This window comes from Chiloscyllium plagiosum, unplaced genomic scaffold (genome assembly GCF_037043375.1).
Source record: "Chiloscyllium plagiosum isolate Xiang-an unplaced genomic scaffold, Cpla_swu_hap1 HiC_scaffold_23, whole genome shotgun sequence".
NCBI classification, from domain to species: Eukaryota; Metazoa; Chordata; class Chondrichthyes; order Orectolobiformes; family Hemiscylliidae; genus Chiloscyllium; species Chiloscyllium plagiosum.
This window is the reverse complement of record NW_028270161.1, coordinates 6,942,943-6,955,104: the sequence shown is the minus strand read 5'-3', so window position 1 is coordinate 6,955,104 and position 12,162 is coordinate 6,942,943. Positions and strand designations below refer to the sequence as shown.

Sequence of the window (12,162 nt, the reverse complement as noted above, 5' to 3'; positions counted from 1 at the left end):
AATTCTGGTTTCCTTCCTATCAGGAAAAATGTTGTGAAACTTGAAAGGGTTCAGAAAAGATTTACAAGGATGTTGCCAGAGTTGGAGGTTCTGAGTTACAGGGAGTCTGAACAGGCTGGGGCTGTTTTCCCTGGAGCGGAGGCTGAGGGGTGACCTTAGAGATTTACAAAATTATGAGGGGCATGGATAGTATAAATAGACAAAGTCTTTTCTCTGGGGTCAGGGAGTCCAGAACTAGAGGGCATAGGTTGAGGGTGAGAGGGGAAAGATATAAGAGACTTACAGGGCAACTTTATCACGCAGAGGGTGGTGCATGTATGGAATGAGCTGCCAGAGGAAGTGGTGGAGGTGGGTACAATTGCAACATTTAAGAGGCATTTGGATGGTTATATCAATAGGAAGTGTTTGGAAGGATATGGGCCGAGTGCTGGCAGTTGGGATGGGATATCTGGTCGGCATGGACGGGTGGACCGAAGGGTCTGTTTCCATGCTGTACATTTCTATGACTCTATAACTGAATAAAGCCCTGATGTTACCTGCAAATACCAAGATCTGTCGAAGATATATTGGGTGTATATACACATGAAAATATCTTGCTCACAAATCCACATTACTGTAGCAGCCTCTAACTGACTGGGCAGCTTTAGATTGCTAAATAATTCATAGAATGGTGAAAGAAAGCAGATCGGATTTGTATTTCAAACTATAAAGTTGCCATTCATACTTTTGATTGAATAATCCTGGGTGGGTCCCAAGGTTGCAAAAGGCACTATATAAATGCAAGCCTCTCTCTCACTCTCTCGGAAACCTTTTTCCAAGCTGCATTCAACCAGGGAGGAGGAGAGCTGAATGAATCCATTTATTCAGTAGCAGAGGCAGCAGCATCAGCTGAGGTCCTGTGTTGCCACAACAACAGCCACTCTTTCAATCCAAAGCAAAGTCATTTGAATTTGTAAAAAGTTTATTTAAACTGACCACAGGCAAATTCTGCACTAAAACCTCAAACAGGCCATTGGATAAACAGTTGGAAGTAAAATCTGTTACCATTGTCAGAGTAGCACCTATGCAAAAGCAAATATTTTGTTAACCAGATAAGTTAGTTCAGCACTCAGCTTTGAAAGCCAGAAGGAGGAAGTTGTCCCTTTGAAAATACAGTATTACAGATCCTTCACTTCAGGAGGTAGGGACTCTTGGAATGGCAAGTGAATTTGTAACCTTAACCAGATCAATCCTCAACTCCACTTTGCTGCCATTTCCCCGTAACTCTCGATTTCTTTACTGATTAACAATCTGTTTAACATAACCTTGAATGTACTGTACTCAGGACCCAGCCTCAACAGCCCTGGAGGTAAACAATTCCACAGATTCATCATTCTCAAGAAATTCCTCATCTGTGTGAGCCTTTATTTTTAGAGATCATACCCTCTGTTTCTAGACTCGAGGGGAAAACACTTTCCCCCCCCATCTATCCTTGTCAACTCTCCCTAAGAATCTCAGACTTTTCAACAGGGTCACCTCATTCCCCTAAAGCCCAGACAGTTGGAGGAACTTCTTCTCTCAGAAGATGGCGAGTCTGTGAAATTCATTATCATGGAGGGCTGTTAAAGCTAGGTCCTTGTGGATCCAAGACAGAGGTAGATTGGGGAACCAAAAGGTTATGTAGATAAGACAGCTGAAGGGGGGAATTATTTGATCAGCCAGTGGTTAGCACTGTTGCCTCAATGCACCAGAGACCTGGGTTCAATTCCACCTTCAGGGTGACTGTCTGCGTGGGTTTCCTCTGGGTGCTCTGGTTTCCTCCCACAGTCCTAAGATGTGCAGGTTGAGTGAATTGGCCATGCTAAATTGCCCACAGTGTTCAGGGATGTGTAGGTTGGGTGCATTACTCAGTGGTTGAACGTAAGGGACAGGGTGGGTTACTCTTTGGAGGGTTGTTGTGAACTTGTTAGGCTGAAGGGCTTGTTTCCATACTGTAGGGATTCTACATTTAATTACACCAGGTTATAGTCCAACAGGTTTGTTTGGAATCACTAGCTTTCAGACTGCTGCTCCTTTGTCAGGTACCTGATGAAGGAACAGCGCTCTGAAAGCTAGTGCCTCCAAGTGTTGTGATTTTTTTTTAAAACTTTGTCCACCCCAGTCCATATGATATTTATGGAGGTGCTGTAGCAAATTCTCACATACAAGGGGTGGAATCTCATGTTGATGCAAAGAAACTGTCGCTGGCCCATCTAAGTCCAGCTGGGATTTTAAACTGCTTCCTTTCAGAAGTCTCTGAATGGGAGCCGGCAAACTGCAGCGTGGGGAAGCAGGCAGACAGAGTGATGTAATGATTACCACTCCCAAACGGAGACTGCAAACTAGAGGCAAGAGCACCACCACCTACCCCCCCCCCCCCCGCCCCTTCTCTATCAGAGGCGCGCACACGCACAGGTTCAGCTCCGAGCCGGTTACGCCAAAACTGAAAGTTCCAGCGACTGTCGGGAATTTCTGAAAAATGATCTAATGTCACTCCGGAAGAAATCGCACGGCCCAGGCACACACCAGGCTACAACTTCATACAAAAGTAAAACTTCATTTTCAAAAAGCATGGGACGAGTTGGACCGAAGGGTGTGATTCTGTGCTGAACATCTCGATGACTCAAAGTCTCAAATCATCTAAAAACTACAAAAGTGTCTCCGCACCTAAAATTCGTTTGGAATATTTCAACAACTCCCACACGAACAGATATCTAGCTCATTGTCAAGAGAAATTAGATTCCTAATTTCGGCCGAAACATTATACAAGCGCACATTAAATTACTGTAATATTTTATACACACACCGTTTATCCACGTGTACCAGGCGTACCAAAAATTAAAGCAAAGATACTGAAGGTTTGAAACAAGGAAGAAAAGGCAGAAATTGCTGGAGAAACTCAGCAGGTCTGGCTGCATCTGTGGGAAGAAAGCAACTGATGAAGAGTCACTGGACTTGAAACGTTGACTGTTTCCCTCCACATGTATTGGCAGACCCGCCGAGTTTCTCCAGCAATCTCTGTACAAGGGACGGGTTTGACTGGAGGTTTGTGTACTGGTGACCATAACTGATCCATCAAACCCTGACTGAACGGTGTCAGTAAGTGCAGGTCCAAGTTAACAGAGAGCACGGAGAAAGGCTGAGCCGGAGTGTTGTTACAAACAGAGAGCAGGGTATTGGGAGTATACAGTACCTAGCTCCTCACAGCACGGGGATCGCCGTATCCTTAAATAACCCAGCAGCTCTGCGGTCCCCACAACGCAGTCACGTGTGCAGCTCAAAAGAGCTTTTTAAAATATTGCCAAAAAATAATGTCTGGATTGAATCGGCTGCTGAAGCCGGAGAGGAACTCAATGTGTGATCTCCATTAAAAAGAAAATAAAAGAGGAGCGGGTGAAAGCTGACTTTACAACAAAAAAAAAACGGACTGCCTTTCCCTGACAGGTAGGACACTGGCTTAGAGAGCCCCGGGGTAGGGGCAGGGGACAGAGAGCCCCGGGGTAGGGGCAGGGGGCAGAGAGCCCCGGGGGTAGGGGCAGGGGACAGAGAGCCCCGGGGTAGGGGCAGGGGGCAGAGAGCCCCGGGGTAGGGGCAGGGGGCAGAGAGCCCCGGGGGTAGGGGCAGGGGGCAGAGAGCCCCGGGGGTAGGGGCAGGGGACAGAGAGCCCCGGGGTAGGGGCAGGGGGCAGAGAGCCCCGGGGTAGGGGCAGGGGGCAGAGAGCCCCGGGGGTAGGGGCAGGGGGCAGAGAGCCCCGGGGTAGGGGCAGGGGACAGAGAGCCCCGGGGGTAGGGGCAGGGGGCAGAGAGCCCCGGGGTAGGGGCAGGGGACAGAGAGCCCCGGGGGTAGGGGCAGGGGGCAGAGAGCCCCGGGGTAGCAGCACAGACACACGGGTCTGGTCCACTGGTCCCCATGATCGGGGATACCTCCTGCCCGGAGGAACCGGACAGAGAGACAGAGGGAGAGAGAGAGATACAGATAGAGAAACAGAGACTGACTGAAACAGAGAGAGAGAGCATCCCCCACCACCCAGGGTAACAACCAGACACCCCCTCCCCTGTTTTCACACACACACACACTCACGTCGGGACAGTAACGCCGGCCGCTCATCCTTGTAAGGGATCCAGATTTTCTGCATCGGGTTCCGCGTTAACTCCCTGGGCATTGTGTTGCTGCTGCTGCTGCTGGCCAAGGATGGAGAGAGAGGGGGGGGGGGGGGGGGGGAAACCAGGGTCTGCTACAAGGTGGTGTTGGGAGAGGGGAAGGTGGAGAAGGCTGGGTGGGGATGGTAACGCTGATTGTCAGGGGTGCAGTGCTCCGAGACTGGGCTGGGCTGGGCTGGGCTGGGCTGGGCTTTGCTGTCCCGGGTTAGGCTGTACCGGGCCGGCTCCCGTTTACTCCGCAATGCCGCAGTAGCTGATGCTGCAGGAGCCAGAGCTGAGGCTGGAGCTGCACCTCGTGAGAGTGACTCAGCGCCGGCCGGCTCTTTTAACCCAATCACCGGCTCCCTCACACGTCATCCACACGCCCCGGCCAATAGCGGGGAGGTATGCAAATCAGCCGCACGTGGCCCCGCCCACCCCAGGTGCCTATTGGCCCTTTGCCTCCGAGCAACGCCAATCAGCGAGGGCGTGGGGGACGCCGCCCCTTTCCTTGAGATAATGTCCTCCCCTCAAAGAGGCAGATTCCAAAATAGGTCGAAATGTTAACAGGGCTAAGGGGATGTATTCTCAGACAAATGGCCAGAATAAGAAGAGAATAAACCCAGAGGGGAATAAACTGGAACATACCGCAGGAAAAAGAGGAATATACCCTGGAAAACAATACTTAGAAAAATATATAGTCAGAGGAATAAAGGAAATACCCAGAGGAATAAAGAAATATACTCGGAAAATGACATACCCAGAGAAAAAAAGTATATATTCAGATTTTTAAAAAGGAATATGTTCACAGGAAAACAGAACATATATCCAGGAGAAAATGTATACTCAAAAATTGTACGTCCAGCTGAGAAAGAATATATCCAGAAGACGTATGTATAGATTGTATATAAAATGTAGATCCAGGGGTATACCCAGAGGAGAAAATATTCGTAAGGAAATAGGAAGAAGGGAACTCACAAGAAATGGAACACATCAAGAAAAGAAAGAAAGTCAAAACATTGTACATGATATATACACTCAGAGGGAAGAGGAATATTCCTAAAGGAAAAAAATATACATTGAGGAACAATAACATACTCAATGAAATGTATACCCATATGAAAAAGTGACATGCCCAGAAAATACACCCAGAGACAAAATATGGAAGCAATTTTCTGATATATGCTCTAAATGAAACAATTCAATTACAAAGCCCCTGGAAGAATACAGAAACTTTTTTGCAAACCTGCATTAGTTCCACAGTTGTTCCATCTAATTCCATGACATTGCTTCACTTTAATCGATACTGAAAAACGACAAGTTTATAGAATGATAATAAAGATGTCTTGTGTTGGTGCGAAGGTAATTTTTCGCCTTTTGTTCCGAATGACCTTAAATTTCGAGGATACTAGTGAATAAGAATTCTTTCAGATCGTTTTCTTTGTACTCATTGTCCACTCGCACAGCAAACAATGGGATTAAAGTGTGCTTTTATGAAATTCCCCCAAACATTGTAACTTGATAAAAGTAAACCAGTTCGACACAACTATAAAGAATTACTTTATTAACTCGTATTTTTAATTTTAATTCCTTTTTCTAACATTTCCAAATATAAAATAAATTACATTTTTCTGCAGCAAATTTATTTATCATGCGCTTAAAAGATGTAATCTACCAAATTTTTTTAATCCAGAGATTTTCATAATGCACACTTTCTTTGTATTTTGTGTCTAAACTAAGATATTTCTTTGTGCCAAGCAATGGGTTACTAATTCAATCGTCTAGACTATTCTAAGGGAGATTTTTAAAAAAACTCTGGACTAGATTCCGAATGAGGGATGGGGGGATCCCTAGGCACGTTCCTCACGTACTGAGTAAGACACAAAGCCCCTGCTCTCTCCTCCCTCTTTTCACTCGGTGACTCAGCCGGCACATTAGCACCTCCGTGAGTATTTCCAGTCCGAGGGAACTGCGGTATTAAAAAAAATCTCCGTTGTGGTCCACAACTCTCCCTCATTGTGTTTATTCCAGGTCCAGGTGTTTTATCTAAACATCTATCCTGGTGTTACTTTATTGCTGAAGGAGTTTTATTCCTTTAAAACTGAACCAAACGGTGCCTGTGTGTGTGTGTGTGTGGACACTATACATCCAAAAATTAGAATGGAAACTTATCTGTCTTGTTCTTAACAAAGGTACACTCAGTAAGCATTTATGAGGGTGTCTCCTAAATACTTCGATGTCCGTGCAATTCCTCAGCCTGTTAGCTCAAACCGTTTAAAAAGTGCTCCCAACCAGTCTTCCTGACTTAGTGAATACGTGTGCAAGTGGCATCTGCCTTTATTGTGGGGTGTATTCAATCTCTGCACTCTTTTATCCTATTAATGGATGCTGCCACAGAAGGGTCAATTGATTAGTCTGTCCCCCTCATGGTTGTAGTCATAAAGGCACAATGGTGGAAATCTGAAACAACCTCAGAGAACGCTAGAGAAACTCAGCAGGTCTGACAGCAGCTGTGCAGGGAGACACAGAGTTAGTTAACATTTCCCCCTCGCGTATGAACTCCTTTGTGTCAGAAACAGACAGTGCTGGAGAAACTCTGCAGAGAGGAGCCAGCATTATCTCAGTGCACTGAGTCCGCAGGAGCTGCAGTGTAGGGGCTGTGGGTGGTTCACTAGCTCCCTCTGTAAAGGTAATCACAGAATCACACACACACACACACAAACTCCTGTCATCAACCCCCCTGAGATCATCCTCTGGCCACAGCATCAAAACAAAAACAGCAATATCACTGTCCTATTTCAAATGTAATTAGAATTGGCAAGTCTTTTTATTCATTGGGTTTAAGAAGAAACAGTGCTTTTGTATCAGAATGAGCCCTCATGATAATCTTATCTAATTTCCAAGTCAAACACAAACATTACTAACATCAGGAGGCTTGCAGTGAGTGAACTGAAGTCAAAGTCTAGTGATCCCATCCTCTGACCCCCTTCAAGCCCCCACTCCCATCCCAGACCATTGCGACCCTAGGAAGGAACTTATCGCCATTCCTTCAGTGTTGATGGGTTATAATCCAGGAATTCCCTCCTCAATGATATTGCTTGGTCTACCTATAATGAATGGACGGCAATGATTCGAGAAGGCAGCTCACCATCTATCATCTTCCGTAAGGTACCCCGAGATGGGCATTAAATGAAAACAACAAATGCTGGCGATCACAGTGGGTTGGGCAGCATCCGTGGAGAGACAGCAAGCTGACGTTTCGAGTCCAGATTACTCTTCATCAGAGCTCAGCTTGTAGACTGCAGCAGTTGAAGAAGGCAGATCAGCTCTGATGAAGACTTATCTAGACTTGAAACGTTAGCTCGCTATCTCTCCACAGATGCTGCCTGGCCCATTGTGATCTCCAGCATTTGTTGTTTTCAATTCAGATTTCAGCATCTGCGGTAATATTCTCCAATGATGGACATTAAATGCTGGCCCAGCCAGTGACATCCATATCCCCGATCGGATGAACAAAAGGAGTAGCAAGACTAGAGGTTTTTACGGTGAGTATTATGGCACATGGGTTTCGTTGGCTGGGCCAGTATTTATTACCAATCACTGGGTGTCCATTGAGAAGGTGGGGTGAGCTGTCTTCTTGAACTGCGGCAGTCTATGTGCTGTTGGTTGACCCACAATGCCCTAAGGGAGGGAATTCCAGGATTTGACCCAGCGACAGAAGGAATGGTGACATGTTTCCAATTCAAGGATGGTGAGTGACTTGGAGGGGTACTTGAAGGTAATGGTGTCCCCATGCACCTGCTGCCTGTTGTCCTTTAGATGGAAGTGGTTGTGGACTTGGAAGGTTCTGTCTGTCTAAGGATCCTTTGTGAATTCTGCAGTGCACCTTGTAGATAGTACATATTATTGCTACTGAGTGTCGGTGGTGGAGGGAGTGGATGTGTGTGGATGTGGTGCCAATCAAGTGGGCTGTTTTGTCCTGAATGGTGTTAAGTTTCTTAAGTGTAATCCATTTATGTGAAATGTAGAGGCAAAATGGACAGGTTAAATGTATGTGATTGAACTATGAGACCAATCTCAACATGAGGAATAAAGACATCTTTGGGATGAGTATACAGGTGAACAGCTGATATAATGAAATAAACAAATTGAAAGTAAAATAAGATTAATTAATTAGCACAAAACACAATTTGATAACCTATCATACAATTACAATCAGCATTAAATTAATTATTTAAATTCAGAAGTTGGGTAGGAACACTAGAGAATTTTGAAGCTTTCATCAAATTGGATAGAACTGATGAGTGCATGGAGAGATAGTGCAGAAGAATCATAGAATCTCTACAGTGCAGAAACAGGCCATTTGGCCCAACAAGTCCACACCAACCTTCCAAAGAGTAACACACTCAGACCCATTCCCCTACCCATGTTTACCCCTGACTAATGCACCTAAACACTATGGGCAACTTAGCATGGCCAATTCACCTCAGCTGCACATGTTTGGACTGTGGGACGAAACCGGAGCACCCGGGGGAAACCATGGTGGTAATGTTACTGAGCTGGTTGCATTCTGTCAGCCATCAAGTGGTAGGGAAGAATTGGAGAAACAAATTGCAGCGGCATGCAAGAAATACAGAATAGTTAAAAAGTGGGACGTTAATTACTTGAATGTAGAAGGGATAGGAGATGGGCAAAAGTTCTTGCAGTGTATTCAGGGGAGTTTTCCACAATATTTGTTTCCAGTCAGCTCCCTCCCACCCAGGGCCATCATCAGTTATCTTATAGTGGTGACCTCTGGTTACCTACCCTCCAGCAGGTCAAAACACATTACAATTTTGAACACCTCAATTAAATCTCCCCTCAGCATTCTCTGCTCTTTTTATCTACCTTGCAAACGGCAGCACTGGTATATAAAAGCAGGAAGTATGTGATTGCACTGGAGAGGGTGCAGAGGAGGTTGCCTGGGACGGAGCAGTTCAGTGTTGAAGAGGGGCTGAATAAGCTAAGGCCGTTTTCTTTAGAGCAGAAATGATTGAGGGGCGAACCTGATGGGAGTGTCTAAGATAATGAGGGGTGTGGAAAGGGTGGATAGAAAGCAGCTGTTCCCCTTGGTAAAAGGATCAACAAAGTAAAAGGAGATTTGAGGAAAGATACACTGAATGGTAAGGTCCTAGGGAGTGTTGCTGAACAGAGAGACCTTGGAGTGCAGGTTCATAGTTCTTTGGAAGTAGAGTCACTGGTAGATAGGATAGTGAAGAAGGCGTTTGGTATGCTTTCCTTTATTGGTCAAAGTATTGAGCATAGGTGTTGGGAGGTCAAGCTGTGGGTGTACATGACATTGGTTAGGCCACATTTGAAATATTGTGTGCACTTCTGGTCTCCTTCCTATCGGAAGTTAGTTGTGAAACTTGAAAGGGTTCAGAAAATGTTCAGAAGGATGTTGCCAGGGTTGGAGGATTTGAGCTACAGGGAGAGGCTGAATAGGCTGGGTCTGTTTTCCTTGGAGTGTTGGAGGCTGAGGGGTGACCTTGTAGAGGTTTATAAAATCATGAGGGACATGGATAGGGTAAATAGACATGGTCTTTTCCCTGGGGGGAGGTGGGGGTGCTCCAGAACTAGAGGGAATAGGTTTAGGGTGAGAGAAGAAAGGTATAAAAGAGACCTAAGGGGAAACGTTTTCACGCAGAGGGTGGTACGTGTATGGAATGAGCTGCCAGAGGAAGTGGCGAAGGCTGGTACAATTACAACATTTAAAAGGCATCTGGATTGGTATATGAATAGGAAGGGTTTGGAGGGATATGGGCCGGGTGCTGGCAAGTGGGGCTAGATTGGGTTGGGATATCTGGACGGCATGGGCACCTTGGATCCAAGGATCTGTTTCCATACTGTACATCTCTATGACTCTAAGTTTTCACTCAGTGGGTGGTGGGTTTCTGGAATGTGCTGCCTGGGAGGCAGGTAACCTCAGAATCTTCAAAAAGAGCACTTGAAATATCATACAGCTTTTACCCGAAACGTCGATTCTCCTGCTCCTCTGATACTGCCTGACCTGCTGTGCTTTTCCAGCATCACACTGTGGACGTAAAATGTCATAACATTCAAGGCTATGGGCCTAGTGTGGGAAAGTGTGACTAGTGTAGCTTTGGCAGTACAGACTCAATGGGCCAAAGAACATCTTCTGTACTATATGATTCTATAATTCAATGATGTGGACGTGCCAGTGTTGGACTGGGGTGGACAAATTCAGAAGTCACATGACACCAGGTTATAATCCAGCAGGTGAACCTCAAGAAGGAGCAGTGCTTCGAAAGCTTGTGATTTCAAATAAACCCATCGGACTATAACCTGGTGTCATGTAACCTGTGACTCTATGATTCAAGTCAGCTGTATGTGGTCATGCACCAGCGTAGGGAGCCTAATATTATTGGAATCGATTATAGTATGGCACACGAATACTATTTTACTGCTCTAGATACCTAGCACCAAAAACTCTTAAATCTTTTGTTTGATCATCAGATGCTGCTCACAAGACAACAGAACCTGTTTTCATAATTGTAAAGTCAGCAGCTAATTTCCTGATTCTCCCAGAGAAACAATCTGAGCGTGTGTCTGGATGTCTACATGCCTGTGTGCACGTTCAGAATTGTCTGAAAGGCAGCATTGATTCAGCACTGAAATGTATCATAGAGTAATCATCTGGGTTTCATTAGCACCACTAAATACACTTAGGCTTATAAAACCAATACCAGGGCACTCTTTTACAAAGGAATGCCATGCGATTCTGTGGCACCACTTTGCGTATATGATGTGACTTCTACCTTTGCTGTCACCTTTGTGAATTCCAGGTTACAAATACAAAGACAAGTTCTACTGACACCTTCTTTGGCAAAACAAGAAATAACAAAAATAAAATTGATTTATTTAATTCCTTGTTCTGATTAGTTACTAAGGAGAACAGGAAGCCTTTTAAAATGTATCTGAACTATGGATAATTCCAGAGCATTTTCAATTCTGCTTCCTAAATAGATGCATCCAATTTCTTGCTTATAACCCTAACTTGCTCTCCAAACCTGGTTGCATATAAATTTCTTACTAATAATGTGTCCACTGCCTATAACTAAAAATGGAAAGAACTGCAGAAACTGTATATCAGAAACAAGAACAGAAATTGCTGGAAAAGCTCAGCAGGTCTGGCAGCATCTGTGGAGAGAAATCAGAGGTAACATTCTGAGGCAAGGTCACTTGAATTGAAATGTTATCTCTGATTTCTCTCCATAGATGCTGATAGACCTGCTGAGGTTTTCCAGCAATTTCTGTTTTTCCTCCACCTCCAAACAGACCCCACCATCAGGGATATATTTCCCTCCCCACCCATTTCCACTTTCCGCAAAAAGCATTCCCTCCATGACTACCTGGTCAGGTCCACGCCCCCCAACAACCCACCCTCCCCTCCTGGCACCCTCCCCTGCTGCCGCAGGAATTGCAAACATGCGCCCACATCTCCTCCCTCACCTCCATCCAAGGCCCCAAAGGAGCCTTCCCCATCCATCAAAGTTTTACCTGCACATCCACCAATGTCATTTACTGTATCTGTTGCTCCCGATGCGGTCTCCTCTACATTGGGGACACTGGACGCCTCCTAGCAGAACGCTTTAGGGAACATCTCCGGGACACCCGCACCAAACATCCCCACCACTCTGTGGCCCAACATTTCAACTCCCCCTCCCACTCTACCAAGGACATACAGGTCCTGGGTCTTCTCCACGGCTGCTCCCTCACCACCCGACGCCTGGAGGAAGAACGTCTCATCTTCTGCCTCGGAACACTACAACCCCAGGGCATCAATGTGGATTTCACCAGTTTCCTCATTTCCCCTTCCCCCACCTCACCCCAGCTCTAACCTTCCAGCTCAGCACCGCCCTCATGACCTGTCCTATCTGCCAATCTTCCTTCCCATCTATCCACTCCACCCTACTCCCTGACCTATCACCTCCATCCCCACCCC

General features: G+C 45.9%; 1 protein-coding gene across 6 annotated transcripts in view; it reads right to left on the bottom strand.

Moving 5' to 3' along the window:
* Positions 1-12,162, bottom strand: part of pfkfb3 (6-phosphofructo-2-kinase/fructose-2,6-biphosphatase 3) — a 103,943-nt gene that overhangs the window by 30,823 nt on the left and 60,958 nt on the right. For 3 of the 6 annotated variants that reach the window (XM_043714133.2, XM_043714137.2, XM_087999351.1), the window contains exon 1: positions 4,099-4,446. The exons of 1 other annotated variant lie outside the window; for it this stretch is intronic. In XM_043714133.2, the coding sequence (XP_043570068.1) occupies positions 4,099-4,180 (82 nt within the window). In that variant the 5' untranslated portion in view covers positions 4,181-4,446. Of the gene's footprint in view, positions 1-4,098; positions 4,447-12,162 lie in introns of those variants that run through there. 2 more of the 6 variants (XM_043714135.2, XM_043714134.2) reach the window with 2 other exon arrangements.